The sequence below is a fragment of the Dicentrarchus labrax genome, unplaced genomic scaffold (genome assembly GCF_905237075.1).
Source record: "Dicentrarchus labrax unplaced genomic scaffold, dlabrax2021, whole genome shotgun sequence".
Classification (NCBI taxonomy): domain Eukaryota; kingdom Metazoa; phylum Chordata; class Actinopteri; family Moronidae; genus Dicentrarchus; species Dicentrarchus labrax.
In genome coordinates, this window is record NW_026136719.1 from 34,107,144 (window position 1) to 34,128,411 (window position 21,268).

At 40.1% G+C, this 21,268-nt stretch overlaps 1 protein-coding gene across 2 annotated transcripts in view; it reads left to right on the forward strand.

Moving 5' to 3' along the window:
• The window catches only part of ccdc102a (coiled-coil domain containing 102A), an 87,746-nt gene that overhangs the window by 48,839 nt on the left and 17,639 nt on the right, over positions 1-21,268 (forward strand). For both annotated transcript variants that reach the window (XM_051380014.1, XM_051380013.1), the window contains 4 exons: positions 3,993-4,231; positions 9,027-9,135; positions 16,056-16,172; positions 17,089-17,298. In XM_051380014.1, the coding sequence (XP_051235974.1) occupies positions 3,993-4,231; positions 9,027-9,135; positions 16,056-16,172; positions 17,089-17,298 (675 nt within the window). The remainder of the gene's footprint in view (positions 1-3,992; positions 4,232-9,026; positions 9,136-16,055; positions 16,173-17,088; positions 17,299-21,268) is intronic.

Sequence of the window (21,268 nt, forward strand, 5' to 3'; positions counted from 1 at the left end):
TTTGCTTTCCCCATGGCTCAGTGTCCAGCAAATTCAGTGCAGCCTTACATAAAATGTGCAGGGATGTGCTCTCAAGAGCTACGAAAATCATTTAAACGTGTGTGACGATCAGTCATATTTTACAAAAAATGGCCAGGGGTATGTAAATTTACGAGCACAACTGTACACACAGATTGAAACGAAATAACAATGCCATTTTCTTGTTCTGCAACATTTTCACTGATCTCATTTTAACATCTGTTGTCATGAAAAAGACGGGCTTTAGTAGTTGAAAATGTTCTGGAAAATCATTGACTAAGGACTATATTTAGTATGTTAAGGAAAAGGTCCACAGATTTTTTTTCAGATTTATAAGAATCCACCAGGCCTGAATGAGAACAACCAATCAGAGCCAAGAAAGATACACTTTGGGTTGGTGGCCTAAAGGTAGTTGAGAGAGTTGAGAGTCCCATTGGTTGTTTTCGTTCAGGCCAGGTGGATTCTTGCAAATGCCATTAGGAGCATTAGGAGGAGCCAGAGGAACCAGATTTTTTCAGAGATTATCAGTCTAATGTACTGTCAGGATATAGTGAAAGATTCAGACAACATGACAAAAAGTTTTTGTTGTATTACCTAGAGCAGCTTTAAGTATCAGATTTACAGAGTCAAGTACATATTTTTACTTACGTACTACTACTACTTTATATCCCACCAAAGATTTTGAATCGGATTTAAATATGGTGTCTGAGAAGGCCACTCCAGGACGTTCCAGTAGCGCACACGCACGCGCACATGCACACGCACACACAACGTACAGCAGCACATAGCTATCTGGCGGTTTGGCCCACTGGCCTCGTCTGCTTCTTCTGTCCTTGTTTTAAATCCGTTGGAATGATTGCTAAACTAATGCAGGTGCGCCTGACCAGTCGGAGGGGAGGGCGGTACCTGGAACAAGGCACATAGAACAGAGGCAAAACAAAACACCACACTATACTCACTATACATTGTGTCAGAAATTATAGAAGCAGCAGTCACACTAACAGTAGCACTTTAATAACACTGCTTTGACCAGCAGTTACACTGGATCTTACGGGGCTCCCAGCATGTGTATATAGCTGTGGTGTGTCCCTATGTTTCTTGGCAGTTGTATACTACACACACACGCACGAATACATACACACATACATATGTGTGCATTAACTGTAACCTCATAATGAAAGTGTTTGTGTCAAAGCAGCAGTGAGTAAAGATCACTGTCCTTGCCTATCAGAATTGACCTTCAGCTAGCTCTGGCGGGGTTTCCATGGTAACACACGCGCGCACACACACACACACACACACACACACACACAGAAATACACTTTGAGGCTGTAGCATTCCAAGTAAACCTTGATAATATGTCTGTCAGTGGTGACAGCAGTGGTAGTCATGGAACGGCGGCTAACTGGTGCTCACACACAGCACAGCCTCATTTCCTGTCTCCTTCCATTGTTCTGATTCTCACACACACTGAGTACTTCCACATGTGGCACAGTACGGTTCAACTTACTGACATCTGTTACACACTGGGTCCCTCTGTTGGGGATGAGCAGTAATGACAGCAGCAGCATCACAGCTCTGTTTTCTGTTAAACACACCTCAACCTCGGAAGGATGTTACATGCTTTTCATCAGTCAGTTGTATGTCCTAAAATTCAGTTTCTCAGAAATGGGAAAAAACAGCCTCATTTGTAGGTTGACCTCAATGCATTTCAAACACAACCACACAATTGTGTGTTTATTATTGATTTGTAACTAAGGATCTAAGGAGGTGTAGTTGCAGATTCCAACCCTCCCCTTCCAAGCGTGTAGTAGAAACTACAATGGGGAGAAAAATGTGAAAGGTCCTGCCAGTGTTTGGTTTGTCCATTCTGGGCTACATTGGTTAAAATTTGACATGTTTATTGCCAAAAAATGTCATAAATGTAGTATAAATGTGGAAATCAGTTGAAACCATGTGTTCAAACAGATTTAAATGTTGGCAGGTAAAATGCACTTAGACACAGAGTTGCTGAAACAACTTAATGTTTGAATTTGCATTTAATACCAATTACAAGAATGAATGATTAAGAATTTGATAGAAAAAGTTTCTGCTTTAAGCCCTGTCTATTTTGAGTATAGATGCAAATACAGATAATCTAATTGTTTGAACAGATACAGATAATGGTGTACTCACTCATCCCCAGTAAACATCATACTTGCCAAATATCAGCATGTTTGCGTAGCTGAGCATCCGCTAGCATGGCTGTAGACTCTTCGTCTTGTTATCCATCATAACAACACAATGCATGTTGAAATGCACCAAAATATTAAATATCTGATGTGCACTTCTATCAGCATCCTGTCACTGCAGCACAAAGGAGCTCTGTGCTGCTTTATTTCAAACAACTCACACTAAATAAAATTCTCTCATAGGGCCATTATGTTTTCAACCAAGGATATCTTTACAGCTCTCAGTCACAGAATTAGATATTTACGAGGACCTCTTAAAGGCAACATGATGATTATCTTAAAGAACCACACAGCGTTATGGAGCCTGTGGGAGACAGAGACCTCACATTTTACATCTGGCAGATGCTGTAAAAGATATAGGGCGGGGAAACATTTGGATTTTTACTGTTGTAGTGCCAAAGCAGACATATTTACTACTTGGAGAAGAGGAAAAGTTCTACATTTCCAATTTAATGTTCTGTTAAGGCCATTAAATAAAATGAGATGTGAAAATGTTTGGTCATGAGAACCCACCCATTAGTATCAGGGCTCTGCTATAACAGCACATTGGCAGGAACCTTAGATGATCCTCCGGATGAAACAGTTTGATTTGCAGCCTCTGCAGGGAGGCACAGAGGGTGGAGCGGAAAACAGTGTGGACAGAAGAGCGAAATATAGTTGCAGAAGAGGCCCACAAGAGATGTGGCTAGTTCGGAATGAGACAGATATTTTATTTGCCCCAACTGAAACTGAAAGGAAGCCTTTATCCCTGCTGATGTTTTGTAAGGAGTTATTGAATGTTTAAAGAATGAACGTGTTATTCCAGGGACATGTAATCACAAACTGCTATTACACACGGACAAGAGCAAGAACCTCACCTTTAGAGCCTCACAGAGAACATCATATTGCTGCAATTCACAACACAAGTGGGATTACGTGATATTTACATTCACTGTATGTATTTATTAGCAAATCTGCTGGAAAACCTTTGAGAAGACTCTAGAACAGCAACAAAGGCACGGCCACACCAGCTTTTAGAACGGTGACATTTTGTGGCAAAATCAGTTCATTTTGATGGAATCACTCACAGGGGAGCTAAGCTAAACCGCCACTTTCAAATTATTCTGTGACGAGTTCAACTTTGACATGTGAATTTGCATTGTTGAAACTATATAACTATCCTCACCATCTTATGACCATGTTATCCATAAGATGTCCTCAGTAGGCTTTCTAGAAACCTCTTTCATTATATGAATCAATATTGTGAAATAAAAAAAAACTGTGGTACCCACCATTTGACCAAATTATTGTGAACAAGCTATTAAAATGTGGTCACGTCTTATGTGTTGCATGTCTGTGGATGTAATGTGAATTCTGATTGGCTTTGATTACTAATATTAGTTGCACTGCCCTCATTTTATTTATTATTATATTATTATTTATCCATATATTTATTTTTGCCCCATGCATCCTGACTTTTTCCCATTGAAAGTGAATCTACCTTTCTTTCATTTACTCTATTTTTTTCATATAACCACTTTATCTGCCATTATGGGACTATTTCCCTGTAGTATCGGTTTGAATTAAAGAATAATTCAATTTTTTCAATTATTGGCTGTCATTATCAGCTATGATAACATTGTACTTGCCAAAAGCTCATGTTTCTTGTTATAGTGATGTCGCTGTGATATCTGAGTTTCAGTAATACATCAGTATTCCCTTTATATCAACAAACCGATATACTGGTCTCATTTTCTCTGCCAGGACTTGGAGGTGCTGGAGTCGGTCCTTCGTTCCAGAGCCCCTGAAGGCGACCCAGAGGACTGGGAAAGTCGTGGCAGTGGCAACCTGGCCAACTCACGCTCATCCTCCGGTCTGAGCAGGCAGGAACGCAGCCGGCAGCTGTGGGAGGACATTAGCACGGTGGAGGAGGACTCCAGCAAACTCAACGCCCTGCAGCTTCGCCTGGATGAGTCCCAGAAAGTCCTGCTGAAAGAGAGAGAGTAAGGGAAACTGGAGCAGAGACATGAATTGTGATGTAACTGTTGAATTCAGTCAGTCCAACTTTTTTTGAAGTGGACCTAACATGCTCATTTTCAGCTCTATATTCTTAGTCTTAGACTCCACAAGAGTAGCTTTGCATGATTCACTCCTCAAAAGCATACTTATTTACCTCATACTGATCCTTCATTCAGCCCCTATAGTTAATCCTATCTGCAAAAGCATTTTGATGGTTTGTCCTGACTCCTAAGTGGTCAGTCAGATAACTGACCTGACAGACTGAATGGGTCCCTGTACTTCGTCGGCATGCTCAGCTGTGCTAGGCCTGGAGCAGATAATCATATAAAAAAATCCTCACAGGGATTACTTTTACATACGTTTGCCTCATTATTTGTTACTTTGGCCTTGTTTAATATCAACATCCAACATTGTAACATTATATATATATATATGACAGAAATTAAGAAAAACATAACAGGCCCCTGTTAAATTCATAAACTCCCGGTGGAAATTTGCTGACTCAGATAATAACCCACTCAGGCACCGGAGTATGGAGGACTAAAAGTGCCAAAATTAAATAATTAAATACATCATTAAATAATTACTTAAATGTGTCATTAATTCATTAAAATACCAATTCGTTTTATGTAAAAAACATATATACTTAAAGCTGCAAGCAGCGTTGGGCGGGACCTCGCACTCCACGCAACTCGGGCGTGCTGCGGCCACGTCACGTGCCATCGTAACACGTGCGGACCACAACATGACATTTTCACGTCACCCCACTCCCAAGCCCTCATCGCCAGAAGCTGAAGGAGACCACTCTACGTTGTCACACGTTTCAGACACTGCAAATGACACTTTCATCGTTTTCACTGCGAAAGGTGGAAATTCAGCACCATGCCACGGACACACAGTTTGACGGACAGTAAATATTTGATTAACTTATGATCACCAATGTGTATAGATTGCAGTGATGGAATATGAAGTCAATATGATAAAATCTGTAGGAGTTAGTTAAAATAGAAGTCCTGAAATGCCGGAAATGGCATCACAGTGGCCAACTTTGACGGCACACCACGGACACGGCCTTCAACGTACAGTCACAAAAAGCACAGCGTTCAGTCAGCACCATGTTTTCACTGTACTGACCAAATTTAAAGCAGATCAGATAAATTCCCTAGGAGGAGTTCCTTCAAATACAAGCCCAAAAAGTGAAAATGATCACAAAATGGCCGACGACAGTGAAAATTAAAATGAAAATAGCCGACTTCCTGTGAGTTTTGGGGCATGGGTCCAAAAGGGTTCTTTGTACGTCTCGGCACGTTACACATGCCTACCGAGTTTCATACATATCGGTGAAACGTGGCGCCGGGGCTGCTTTTTAAAAATCCTGTACGGGGCGCTACAAACATGACAAACATGATTTTTGGTATGTGACTTACAGGCACCAGTCTACACATGTCCTGTGAATTTCATATTCATAACTATTACGGTCTCCGGAGAGTGATTTACCCAGCCACCAGAGCTGATTTTTTTTCCTTTTTAGGGGAGCCTCAGGGAGCCATGGGCAATCATCGTACCAAGTTTCGTTTTAATCACACTTGCCGATGCGGAGATATAAACTTCTTCATTTTAAACAGCGCCACCTTGTGGCAATGACCTGAAATTGTGCACGGTGCCTAATGAAGACATAAGGAACTATTGACCCAAGGTTGGTGTCAATCGGACATACCAATGTGGAGAAAAGCCCCACTTCCTTTTTTGACGAAAAATCAACAGGAAGTGCTAATTTTAAAACATGCTTATTCTTTGAAATATCAAAATACTTTAAATTACTTTTTTTGCCAGGACAGTCTCCAGATGCTACGTACAAAGTTTCGTGCAAATCGGATAAAAGGCTTGGATGAAACATGAAAGCGTAGTTTTTCAACATTTCGAGGCGGAAGTGGGCGGGACCTATATAGGGAGATTCAGCTCCATTCACCAAATGCATGGATAAAAGGTTCTCGAATGTGAGACAAATGATGCAGGAGTTATTAGCCTATCAAACTTTGTCTAAAAGTAGCGTCACCTAGTAGCCTTCCTAGTGGCCGACCTGGAAGCGACATAAAGAATATCCAAGATTGCACCAGGCCCGACAAATTTGCCAAATAAAATAGACCTTTTTTATATGTTCAGGGGTCAAAAATGCAGTCAAAAGGTCTAAGAATAATGAGGCGTGCAAGCAGCGTTGAGCGGGACCTCGCACTCTACGCAACTCGGCGTGCTGCGGTCGCGTCACGTGATTTTAAAAAAGTGAAAATCAAAATCAAAATGGCCGACTTCCTGTTGGGTTTGGGTTATGGGTCCAAGAGGCTTTTTTGCTTGTCCCATCATGATACACGTGTACCAATTTTCATACATGTCGGTCTTACGTGTCTTGAGGGCTGATTCTGGGGCGGTGTGTCTAATCCATTATGCCACGCCCATCCGCGAGACCAAGACAATACCTTAGCGTTGGCCACGACTGAATTTTGTGCAAAAATTTCATGAATGTTTGGCCATGTTTAGACCCCCAAAAGGTGTTCAAATGTTAACAGAAAAGAATTTTAAGTCGAACCTTGTTGCCATGGCGCTGGGCAAAAACCCCCAGCGCCATGGCAACAAGGTTCGACAAAAATTCTTAACATTCATGACATGTCTTTGTCATCGTCCTAAGGGACTGCTGAAAGAATTTCAGCTGGATCTGGGCAATCTGCTGGGAGATATATATAAAAGAAAAAATATATATTTCCTTTCACCACTAGGTGGTGCTATCACTATGTCTGAATATTGTCATGTAGATGTGTTCAGGGCGGGACTCTTGTCAGACAAGTGAAGTTTAGTGGAGATTGGACATTGTACACTGAAGTTGAGTACTATCTGTTCATGGTGAATGGTTGAAATTCAAAGCAACGCCACGGGCACGCCATTTGACGGAATGTCGTAAATAGCACAACTTTTAATCATGAATGTCTTTAGATTGCGCTGATTAAATTTGAAGTTGATCCGATAAATTCCCTAGGAGGAGTTCGTTCAAATACAAGGTGAAAAATCACAGAAAATTAGCACGGAATTCAAAATGGCTGACTTTGATGCCACGCCACGGACACACCGTTTAACCTACATGCACAAATAGCACAACTTTTAATCAGCACCATTTTTTGACTGTACTGACAAATTTTGAAGTAGATCCGATAAATTCCCTAGGAGGAGTTTGTTCAAATACAACGCGAAAAGTTTGCAGAAAGTGTAAATGAAAATCAAAATGGCCGACTTCCCGTGGGGTTTGGGGTATGGGTCCAAGAGGCTTTTTTGTACATCTCAGCAAGTTACACGTGCCTACCAAGTTCCGTACATATCGGTGAAACGTGGCGCCGGGGCTGCTTTTTTAAAATCCTGTAGGGGGCGCTACAAACACAACAAACACGATTTTTGGTACGTGAGCTACAAGCACCAGTCTACACGTGTCCTGTGAATTTCATATTCATAACTATTACGATGCCACCAGAGCGCCACCTAGTGGTGGATTGTTGACACATTTATTAGCGAGCCTCAGGGAGCCATGGGCAAGCATCGTACCAAGTTTCATTTTAATGACACTTGCCGATGCGGAGATATAAACTTCTTCATTTTAAAGAGCGCCACCTTGTGGTGATGGCCTGAAATTGTGCATGATTCCTAAGGAAGACATGGGTAAAGCGACACATAGAATATCAAATTTTTCACCAGGCCTGACCACTTTGCCAAATAAAATTGAGTTTTATTTTATTTTATTGAGTTTATTAATTTATTTTATCTGTCAAACTCGCCCATCAAAGTTATTGCTTTGGTCTGAAGTATAGTGCCTGGATAGAGACGATGGAGGATCTTCATGAACTTTCTAGGGAGTTGGTGAGAGACATTTTAGACTTAGCAGAGGATGTGGAAGCAGGACCTGCTGACCCAGAGCATGTAGCGAGTACAGCAGAGGAACCTATTGAAGTTCTTGGAGTTATTTCCGCACTTTCCGACCAAGATATTGACCACAGAGTGACTGCAGATTTAGAAGAAGTAGTCCACCGCTTCTCTGGTATCAGGGCCAACACACACAGGGACCGGGGCATTTTGACATACCAAGTGCAGTTCTAACCCTCTTCCCCTTGATTTTTAGCCGTTGCAATAAAGGTTTTGTTTAAGAGTATCTAAACCAACGTAGAGGTGAATAGTAATAGTAATAGTAACAGTAATAATAACCTTGACAGGGGCGCCCGGATAGCTCAGTGGGTAGAGCTGGCGACCCATGTACCGAGGCCGAGTCATTGCTGCAGCGGCCCAGGGTTCGAATCTGATCTGTGGCCCTTTGCTGCGTGTCATCCCCTCTCTCTCTGCCCCCCTTTCCTGTCTATCTTCAGCTGTCAACTATAATAAAGGCAATAAAAGCCCAAAAAATATATTTAAAAAATAATAATAATAATAATAATAATAATCTTGACAGATAAAATAAATTCATGAAGCACTGCAACACAGTTAAAATAATTAATTAAATAGTGAAATAATTATATATGTTTTTTACATAAAATGAATCGATATTTTAATGAATTAATGACACCTTTAATAACACATTTATGTATTCAATTCCAATTTTAATTATTAATGAGACATTAATACATATAAGTAATTATTTAATGGTGTATTTATTTATTTATTTAATTTTGGCACTTTTAGTCCTCCATACCAGAGCAGTATGAGTGTTGAAAATCACTAATGTGTGTTGTGTCTTTGTGCCTTCCCTAGAGACAAGCTTGCACTAAGTAAGAGCATTGAGAGGCTGGAGGCTGAACTCAGTCAGTGGAAACTTAAATATGAGGAGCTCAGCAAGAGCAAACAGGAGGCCCTCAAACAGGTGAGACATCCATGTATTTCAGCTACCACTCTGCCTCTGTGTAGCTCTGAACACAGATAGACATGAGATCACTGTATCTACGTCGATTTTGGCTCCATATATGATACAAGTTTGTAGTTTTTGATCAAATAAGACAACTCATTCAAGGTTTTCAGATGAATTCTCGTTGGTCAGGACAAGGATGGAGTGACATGACATTTGTTACATACATCCATGTTCTCCTCGGAATGAAGGACCCTTTTCACAGCAACCATTTTGAGATGAAATAGTAGGGTAACCTTTGACACCAATGACACTAATTAAGGTGCTGTTTCATTTAGGCCCTCAGAACCAGCTGAAACATATTAGTTCTGGTTCTTGAACTGGTTCCGTTCAAGATTCTTGGAACCCTGGTGCTATCTAGCAAACCAGCAACCAGTTTTGAGTGGATGCATCATCAGCAGAGTCTGCTGTACAATGCACAACGACCTATAGACATGCCCATTTTGGTTCCCACGCAAAAACCTGCTGTCATTTGTTTCCACTGGAAACCAACTTTTCCTTTTCTGATTTTTTCATAAAAATGTCTTTTCATTTCAAAGTCTTTTCATCAAGACAAGCCTTTTCAAAATTTCAATTTGTCCAAAACTTTGGTATATACCTGCAAAACTAATCATGCTCCTACCAGCCTCAGCTGTACTTTATGTCCAGTGTTGAATGGCAAATGTTAGCATGCATACAACACTTGTCACGATGGTGAACATGTGTGTTAGCACAACCACTGTGCCTCAGTAAAGCCTCAGTAAAGCCTCACAGAGCTGCTAGCATAGCTGTAGACCCTCAGTCTTGTTTAGGTATGTTTGATCTGATCATACTGATCATATTTCAGTAATGTACATTTCCACAGCACTCTTTCCATCAGTGCACCAGAATACCACTGACAGTAACTTAACAGTAATTGATGGTGATGGTGAAAACTGTATTTCTGCGGCAGAGTAAGACTGGAATCCATTGTTGTAATCATGGAATCTGGGCTGTGAAAATGCATTTTATACTGAATTTACAGAGTACAGGGAAGCCCAAACTTTACTAGCAACTGGCATTTACGAGTATCTGTTCAGCTGTTATGTGAGACATAGTCAGTATTTCGAAAAATGAAATTATTTGAAATTTATGGCATAATATGACTAACAATTTTACTATATAAATGTCAACTTCAGGAATCAATAATCCCCTGATTAACTCTTGGTGTCAAAGTGCACCAAGTGTCAAAAGCTTTACTTTAAGTTGTGCTACACAAGATCTATATGTAAAAATACAACGGTCTTATCAGAAAAACGAACAGAGCCCAGTATGTTTTGTATCAGGGTGGTTACTGCAACTCATTTAAACACACAAAGTATGGATCCAAACTACAGAGTGACATAGTAAATAGTCTTATAACAGCAGAAAGAAAGATATCCTTCCAGAGAAAGCTGGACTTACCAGAAATGGCGGAACTGTCTCCACTGCTCCGACCAGATCCAATTTACTTGTCACATTTGTTTGCGATTTGTGCAGCTTGAGGCGATGGAACCTTTCATGTTCGAGAGAGATGGTTTTAATCCATCAGCAGCTGGACTTTGGTTTTGATTAAGGTTTGGTCAGATTTTATTGGTATCAGGGATTTGGAAGGTGTTTCTTAAACAACTCTGAACCGAGCCTAAAACATGTAGCTGTAGCTGACAGCAGAGAGGCAACTCATTAGACACAGAGGCCTGCATGTCAGGGCCTTTTTATTGGACTGGTTTCCAAGAATCATACAGAACAGAAAGACGTGTTCCAGCTATCCATGGTTCTCTATGGGTCGCTGAATCCAGTGTTGGGCTGGTGGCAGTCTGAGAACTTTTTAGACAACTTTCAACTTTTTCAAACTTCACAGCCAATTTAAACTTTAGACTTATCAGATAATCAAATCCAGTGTCAAGGTAGAGGCCTTTCCAAAGGAGTATATGAATTATACATATTGTATCTCAGTTGCTGAGACTAGTCAGCCTGATCTTGTAAATCGGGACTAAGCAAAATCAGTTCAGGATTAGAATAACTCCAGTTAGCTGGTGTTTAAAGCAGCTTGGAATTCTATTTACTTTATATAAAGTGTTTTTGAGACACCATCAGATTTCAGGCTGATTTGAGGTCTTAGCCAATCCATTTCCAGCTAAGAATACTTGTATTTCCAACTGTGGTCTTTTTTGGCCATGTGCAACTAGGCAATGGGTTGGGTGATGTTTCGTGCCCATGCTGGGTTTTTTTTGGGATAGGCACAGTTTGTTGGCAGGATATGCTTGTCACCCCCAGGGGCATGGAGAACCCATCTGCTGGATCTGTGTCGGTGCTGATCGAGGCATAAATGACTGCTATTTGCTGTATAAAGCGTAATCCATCCCATTATGCCAGCTGTCGGTAACGTTGTATTGTGCTCTGGAAATTAAGCTGGAAGTCATTTGTGCTGCTCAGGAATTAGAGATGTCCGATACCCTTTTTTCCTTCATGATTCTGATACCTGAACTTTGCTTATCAACCAATAGAGAGTACTGATCTGATACATGTGTGTTAAAAAATAAATGTTATTTTTTTAACATGTGTATATACTACTAAGCCTGCTGTCATTGTTGTACTTCCTTTTTTTCCCAATAAACTATTGGAACAACTCTATCAGGAATATATATCCTCAACGACAGGAACCGAGTAGTCTTGTGATACCATGTGATCAGAGGTCTTAATGCAAAGTAGTTGCTTGAAGGGCAACAAGAACAGCCACTAACACATATTCACCCCTTACTTCAAGGACACGCTTTACCTGAAACAATGGTCTTCACCAATTTCCTCAGTAGTGAAACAAACTGGAGATATAGAAAATCACATTGTTTCACGGAGCTTTTTAAAACACTGAAAATGGATGTCCCGAGCAACTTTATTTAGTATGACAGTGTTTACCATCACACAACTTCTGCATGTCACCGCCCTTAAGAGTTTGGACTGGTTCTGTAATGCAGTGTTTTTTTAACTATAATTGTTTCCACCCAGTTTTAGCAACAAAAGCTGGAACAAAGACCTCAGTCTCTACTGAGCAAATCATTTAGAGACTGGCTTTGTGAATCTTCAACAAGAGCTGCTTTGACATAAAAAAAGAGGACAAATGGGTGATGTAAAGACTAAATTGAAATATGAATATTCAGTGTATAACAATTACAGCAGAGAACAGTACAATGAATCCTAACAGTGAACACAATAACTACAGGAACTTTGTGTATCCAAAGATTTGGATGAATTTTGAGCAGATTATTTCCTGTGAATATTGATCAGAGATGATCAATATTCAACTATAATTAATATAATTTCCGGGGGTCCCCAAATGGTTGTGGACAATAAAATAAAATAACATATGGTGGCAAGCAGATGGGAAGCAGCTCTCAGTGATTTCATCTCTTTAATGACATTCAACACGGGGGACAAGAACTCAAAAACACTGTACACTATATACTGTATACTCAGTAGTCTTTTTTTAAGCCTAAAGCAGACATGTTAGCTGTGAAGGTGCTGTTACTTTGATACATTTAAAAACACAAATTGGTGTTTGTTCTGTCTGTGGGCAAAGCAGAAATCTGCCTGTATGAGTTTGGTAGGTGTATTGTATTTTGTGTATGTATTTTCAAATCAGAATAAAGTTTCATCTCTTTAGTCCAGAGATGTCCATGCAAAAGGTCCAAATTAAAGATCTTACTAGTGCGCCGCTGTGACTAGGGGTGTAAGAAAACATTGATACTTGTGATATTGTATTGATTCTCGAATACATTATTAAACATAAACAACAATATTGATTTTTGTGTTGTGTTTAAACCCCTAACCGCTAGATAATAGTAAACAAAGCTGAGGCTATGATGTTGGATGTTGCATGGACTGTGATTAATGTAAAACATAACATAAGACATATAACAGTTAACTTTTTATTATGCATATAGTGGTGTGTTCTTTATACCGTGACAATTTGACGTAATAAAATTGCAATATATGGCCTTGCTTACAGTATTGCAATATATCGCATAAAGCTGTGCATTGGCAAGAGTCTAGCGATACGATACATATCACAATACAGGAGTTATGATTCCATATATTGTGAGATTATAAGAAAGGCCATATATTGGGATTAAATTTAATCTAATTTTAGGAAAACTGTCCACAATATGCACAAAATCTGAGCAAACATTCAACATATAGCTCTCAGTTTACATTCATAACACTGCTATCTGGCAGTTAGGGGTTCAGTCACAAAAATCAATACAGGTTTTTGAGAATCAATACAATATCACAAAACAAAAAATGGCAATACCATATTTTTCTGATATTTTCTTACACCCTAATATTGCAATGTATTGAACAACCCCTGTATTGTGATACCTATTGTATTGCCAGATTCTTGCCAACCCTAATTCAGACATGTTAACACACATAAATATGAGATAACAAAATACAACAGAACACAGTAGCATGTATAAATTATTATAGTGCATTTTATACAGTGGGATAGTATAGTACATCTGTAGTTCTTTTATATACTCTTCCCCTTCTTTGATTTCTACCTTGCATAGATGGATTTCTGAAGATAAGATCTTCATGTGTCCTCAAAATACCTCAAAGCTCACTAGGTGTCAGTTCCACCCAGAGAGTGCAGGGACAGAAACATGGATAATGTTTTGGCAGTTTTTCTCCACTCGGGGGCAGTCCAGGCCTGCAGAGAGGAGGAAGAAAAGCACCCAGCACACACAGGTCTCATGGAAAGTCTCACTGAAACACAAAATCAGCTTGATAAAAGCAGCAGATACAAAGAAAGGAGGGGATAATGAGAGATGTGTTGATGTTGAAGATGGGTGTTTTGAAGATAAGCATGTAGAAGAGATGGAGATGGAAGCGGGATAGGGTGAATTGCTGAAGGTGGAGAGGAGGCAGATGAGACACAGGCAGCGATGCAATGATGATAAGAACAAGGGGGGATGAAAAGGGATGGTAAAGGAGATTGGGTCATCCTTATCTGCACAAATGCTTCAAGATCACAGGAGATGTTTGGTTCCAAAAATGGCCACCTTTTTGAGAAGTAAAGGGTTGTCTTTTCTTACAAAATTGTAGATAACAATAAATGTCAAGCAGCTATAAAGTTTGAAGGATAGCTGTTGAGATATTGAATGATGAAATGTTGTATTTTTGTTTCATTTTCCCAAAGTATATTTCTGAGGTGAACATGGAAGTATAATGTTAGCACCACTTTGCAACATCAGTACAAAGCACTAATGTTAGAATGTATATATGCTGGTGTTTCATAATAATTTGAAAAGGTTTGCACACTTGAATTTTGGCTTCTAAGGAAGTAGATTAAAGTGCATATAGCCAAGGTAAACAGTCCCATGAACAAAAATATGAGAGTCTCTCTGCAAAAATTGATCTATCTATGACGTATTCAAAAGATGACAAAGTGTTAAAAATGTGAAAGATAAGCAAAGGTTCAGTCATCGGACCATTTATTCAGTCTCAGTGTTCTCATCAACCTCTGCAACAGGCAGCTGCCTGCAGAGAAAAGGCTAGAAAATCCCACTGTACAACTACCTGCTCAGCAGCAAACAGCACACCGACACAGTTAGAAATAGGGGTGTAAGAAAATATTGAAAAATATCGTATCGCTCTTTCGATTCTCAAAAATACAAAAATACAGTGTCGTAAATGTAAACTGATGGCTATGATGTTGGATGTTACAGGATAACAGTTCAGTTTAAATGCAATATATCGCCTAGCTTACAGTATCGCAATATATTTAATGGTAATCCTGTATTGTGATATGTATCGTATTGTCACAAGGCCAACAAGGATATCAGAATGAATATATAGATAGTACTAGTAACTAGTAGTTTTTGTAATATTTCAACTGTTACCTAACTATTTAACAGATTATTTAGATAAACACTGGTTTAGGGTTGTGAGAAAACTTACATCTCAGGATTTCATTCATTTCTGTGAAGAAAATTAAATGATGTTTGTAGATTATTGTTTAAAATATGAAATAAAAAAATTGCACAAGATAAAGGCACAGAGCCTTCACCCTCTGGGAAACAGCCTAGTCCAGCATTAGAAACGTGAAAATCACTGAAAGCAAATAGAACAAAGAGAAGACAACACTGAATTTGCCCCCCCAAAAAAAAGTCTGTATGATTGTTAAAAATTAAAACATACATAATACCGACAGAGAACTGTAATAAAATGTTCCTAAAAAATATCAGGAGGGGTCAAAAGGTTGGGAACCACTGATATAGAGTGTATGTGACAATTCATGAACATATCCTAACCAAGATGTTTTTTGTGCCTAAACCTAACCAAACCTTAACCACAGTGGTGCAATATCAGAAAACTATTGTTGAATCTCAACTAATAAGCTGTTGAAATGTTATAAATACTCCTTATCTGTGGGCAGATTATTCACATAAAGTTTGACCGCTTTCACAGTAGTAATATCGGTCAGTCATGATAGGTCATGAAATATACCTCATATGTACAGTGTGCATTTGATAAGTACTTTAAAGAATATTATCACCCGTTTTTAGCTCTCATTGTAGAGTTGCACAATTAAAGGTCCAATGTTTTCAACAGGCAGGTCAACATTTATTTATCAAAAGAGGATATTATCTAGCGGGTCCTCTTCTACAGAGTCCGCCATGTTGAACCGCCATGTTTCTACAGTAGCCCAGAATGTACAAACCTGAATCCTACAAACTGGTCCTTCAAAAACAGCAGAAGTAAAAGGAAGGAGAATTTGTAATGGTTTAATACTGCGATATTTCAGTGGTCCTGCAGTGTTTCCTCAATAGCATTAACATTTGACGTTTTGCGTTTTTCCCCCTTGTCCTAACACTTTCTAGGTGAACCTGCTGAAGGAAATGCACCAGGATGAACTTGGCCGCATATCTGAAGACCTGGAGGACGAACTTGGAGCCCGAACCAGTATGGACAAGAAACTAGCTGAACTACGAGCTGAGGTGAGGAGGCTGCAGAGCAGAAACAGGGGTGTAGGAGGAGGAACAGAAGCATGGAGGAAGAAAGGGCAGGAGGGGTGGGGTGATGGAAGGATAGGAAGGCACAGACAGTCTTTTTGAGTCCATTTGTTGCTATGTTTCAAAGTAATGGATTGACTTTTTTTCTCAGCCAAGAGACATTATTGAACATTTACTAATTGGTATCAACAAACAAAACACCCAGCATCAATTTGTTTTCATTGTGAATTAGAAAATGGTTGGCGGGACGCCCGGCACCCTCTAATCTGGCTCACAGGCCTTAAATTGGGTATCACTGGTTTAGGGGTTAACAGCACTGACCCCAGTCCGGCTGGAGACCTTTGTTGCATGTCATTCTGCATCTCTCTCCTTTCCTCATATCCTGTCATCTCTCCACTGTTGATATCTTAAGAAATTTTTTCTGACAATGACTAAATAATAATAAACACTTACCAAGGAAGAGCCCTTGGTAAGTGTTTATCTTAATTTAGTTTGTTAGCTAACCTTGCAGCTGCTGTCACAATTAAAATGTATTTATTGTGAAACGCACACAGGTAGTGTGTTGCACTGGCATCATCTGTAGGCAGTTAGCAAGAAAGTAACCAGAGTCCTGCTGTAACAATGCAAGGGAACTGTTGTAGCACCACTCCTGTAAATATATACAGACATTGGTGTTTTCCACAATAACTACTGTTGATTCTGACTAAAGTCATCCATGAGTAGTTGTAGATGTAGTAGCGGACCCACCTATACCTTTGGCTGGGATCAGAATTGCATCAGGCTTTACTGACACAAGATTTAGTTTGAAGTTACTTTTCAGTGCATTTCTGAGCATTTCCAGCAGGACTTTCCCTGTATAACTACAGCCGCTCTTCCTTTCTGCTCTCTGTCTTCCTGACAGATGGAGAGGCTGCAGGTGGAGAATGCTGCAGAGTGGGGGCGCAGGGAGCGCCTAGAGACAGAGAAACTTGCCCTGGAGAGGGACAATAAGAAGCTGAGGGCTCAGGCTGAAGACCTGGAGGAGCAACTGGCCAAGAAACGCCGACAGGCCGCCTCCGCACTCGACACCGACCTCAAGGCCATCCAGAGCGAGCTGTTTGAGAGGAACAAGGTGGGCAGGACCGTCCTCTTTTTAGACGTCCCAGGGCTTTCTAATCTTGCGAGGCAGCTGGACTTCAAGATCACAAAATCAGATCATAGAATCCATCTTGCCAGGCTTTAGGCTATGTGCTTGTGTCCAATCTACAGTGGTTTGGACAAATCAGAGTTCTAATGGCAGCTACAACATGCTCAAAAACAACAATGGTGGCTACTAAAGAGGTTAGTGTAGCTGCTGCTAGCATCCATTATATCAGGCCTGCAGAGTATTTCTTCATTGACAGAACAGCACTGAAGGCTTTTCTCCATGGAAAAGAAAAGATGTTTTCTCTCTTCTCCCGACTGACTTCAGTAAGAGTTTGACTACTACAACTTCAGGTTAAGTGCTTTTGCCACGCTAAGAGGAAATTTTTCCCCAGAAACAGCCACCCTTATGTCTTGTTGGCTCTTTAATTCAGGTTTTCAAACTGTTGAAGGAAAATTCCTCATTATTACAACTTGGCCATTTATCATGTCATTGTCCAAAGCACCAGAATTATCTTTTATGTTCCCCAATCATTTTCTTACTCCACCAATACATACTGTTGTGGATATAAGGTTCTAACTAGAACCAGACCACCAAGAAACAAGGATTGCCATCAGTCATCCATTTATTAACCAATTCAGTGTTTCCTTTCTAGGATGATGATTGCCATGGTTCTAAACAAAGAAAGAACAAATGACAGTATTTCAAAAACAAGTCATTAATCCAGTCTTTAATTCATGTTAAACATTTACACATTTAAGTATCATAAATCTTTCAAATAAAGATTAGACTGTCATATAAATCAACATAATATTATTATATATATTAAGTTTAACCTTACTGTTTCTTTTTTACCATAATATGATGTAAATTAATCTAAAGAAATTGCTACTCACATTGAAGGTAGATCAAAACACACATGGCAAACATCTGCATCATCTACACATCATCCAGGTGAAATGTTTGGAGACAAAGGAAGGCAAGTCAAGTCCAGCCCTCTATTTATAATGTGGGAGGTACTCACCAGTGCATTGAACCACCAGTTGTCTCCTTGTGAGGCAAATACAATTGCAGTTTGTAACTGATGGCATCCCTTCATATGTTAGGAGTTTGTGACCTTGTGAACACTGTGTGTGCGTGTGTGTGTGCGCATGTGTGTTTGAGAAACGAGAGAGATTGATTGTGTTTTGTGTATACTGTTGAAACCATGGTATTGATCCGAACAGAGAATGGGAGTGATTAAGACATTGGACACACACACACACACTTTGGTGTAGTAATAGGGGGTGAGAGAGAGCAGAAGTTAACATTTTGCGTGGATGGTGTTTGTCTGTGTGTGTGTGTGTGTGTGTGTGTGTGTGTGTGTGATATTTGTGATTCCATCTTTTAGGCTGGTGATAGATGAAATGTATTAAAGTGTGTGTGTTTGTGTGAGCTCATCAGCACCTGCTTGTGATGTGATGCTGGGGTCCCCCTTGTCTTATATGTAACTGCTGAGTCAAGGCACACACCACACACACACAGCCTCTGTGACAAGATACATCTGACCATTAACAATTTTCCTTAATAGCTCTCTCTGTGTATCTGTGTGTGCCATATGGTACTAGTCAGGCAGGAAACATTTTGCTGCTCTGACAGCGACAATGCTTCATTCTTACCGTCAGTGACACAAGTAACGTTTGTTTCTTTCTATGTCTTTACTGCTTTAAACCTCAAGACTGCAAAAATACCAGACAAACGCTGATTGCGACCAGAGGTTTCCCACTGCAGAGTGTGTTTTTCTAAGTAGTTGCCACCATATTGTCATTTTTTTAGACTCCAGAATGAAGCAGAGGAGTGTAGTCAGATGCATGAATACAGCTGGTATACTATAGTTTAATGGATAATTCACAAATCTGGATAATAATGGATGGATTAATGGATAATTCACAAATCTGATGATCGGTACACAAATCTGATGATTGGTTTGTGTTTTCCGCCATTACTGTAAAAGGGCTGGAGACTGCTGCCACCACTACCCAGACCTGGATGTTGATTTGGCCATGATTGAAGATGGCAGTTGAAAAGATCTTCTCAAAGCAAGTAAATATATAATATGTCTCAGGATTAGAGCTGCAACTAATGGTTATTTTCTGTGGATTATTTCCATGAAGATGTCAGACAACACAGAAACTACCCTTCCCAGATCCCTGGGTGCTGTCTTCAGTTTCACTGCTTTATCCAACAATCAGCATGTAGCAGGTCTCTATGCTACTGGGTTCTTACAGCACACAATCTCACACACTGGGTTATTGTACCACACAATACCACTCTAGTGCTCAGTTGTCTCTCCACCACACAGGTCCACAATACTACTGCAATATAAGGGAGTGATTACTCAATGAGTAGCAGCTGTGATCGTCAACTCACCTGGCGCTGCTCCCCCAAGCCTTCCCCATACCTCTCTCTCTCTCCTGAGTGCAAACCACACCCACCTCCACACAGTACAAAATCCAAAAATAGTCACTTTACTGTCAAACAGAGCAGCAGGTTCTCTCTCATTCCAAGCTGCAGAGGCGGCCTCCAGCTAACTGTGGGGGCAACCTCATTACAACAAACAACACAGGTGATAAGTGTGAACACATTTTCTCACATCAGGAGTGATTACATTGATGGAGTCATTCCAGGGTAGCTTAGGCCTTTGGGTATAAATAAGTGAGCCTCCCTTTTAGCCTGTTAGAAAATCACAGCTGAGCTTTAAACCACACTTGTATCTTATCTGACTGTTATTCAATCCCAGAATCAAAGTACAAAGAAATGCACCCGAACAACATTTAAAAACACAATAAAAATGGAAATAAAGTCAACTAAAGTAGAATATATAATAATATACCTGAAGATTGAATAATTAGTAAAGTAAATATCTTGTTATGACACCTATGGTCACCAGGTGGGGTTGTTTACCCAACATGCACCTCTCTGGCAGAGTGAAGACAGTCAGGAAGACCTGCTGTGTTAAATACTTTGAGGTATCTGGACCTTTCTGCTGCTTTAAAAGCAGTTGTAGACATATTTAATGCAAACTGATGGTTGTGTTACTTTCAAAAGGTACAGTAATTACTGAGCAGTTGTTTTATCTGGTAATGAGTGGTAATGTGTGTGTGTGTGATGATGATGATCTCTAGTATCCTTAAATGTCCCCCGCTGGTTGGGTGACACTGCCATGCACCAGCAAGTATGTGTGTAAGAATGGTCGATATAAGTGGCCCCCATTACCACCTGTCTCACAGGGTTATTTATGAAGCTCTCAGTTTTATTTAATGCTGCAGTTGGCTGCGCACACACACACACACACACACACACACACACACACAAAAATAAATCATTAGGAGAGACAGACTAATTATTCCTGACATTATGTTTGAGCGGGAAAGCAACAGGGTAAATAAGCTCCAAGGTAGGAGGATGAGTGCGGTGAAGAAGATGAAGAAGATGAAGATCTAAAGGGAGAGGGGGAGACGGACAAGGGAGAGAGAGGAATATGCAAAGGAGTGGGAGGAAGATGAAGAGAAGAAAAAAGAACAGGGAGAGGTTCTGATAGAGGCAGAAGAAACCGGCATGTCCAAACCGTAAGAAAATAAACCAAATGCAACATGTACACCGATCAGACATAACATTGTGAGCACTGACAGGTGAAGTGAGGATTTGACCAACTGAACCGGAGACAGGGTCATGGGCGGCCAAGACTCATTGGTGCACGTAGGGAGTGAAGGCTGACGAGCTGCTGAAACAGTTAATGCTGGTTCTGATAGAAAGGTGTCAGAACATTCTGACCACCAGGGTGCCCAGGTGCTCATAAGGATCAGTGTATATATATATATTTGTTTTTTTTTAATGGTCCTTTTACAAATAGATGTTATGTTGTATGAAGTGTTTGCAAAAGAAGTCAAGTTTTATACATGGAGAACGAAGCTGGTTC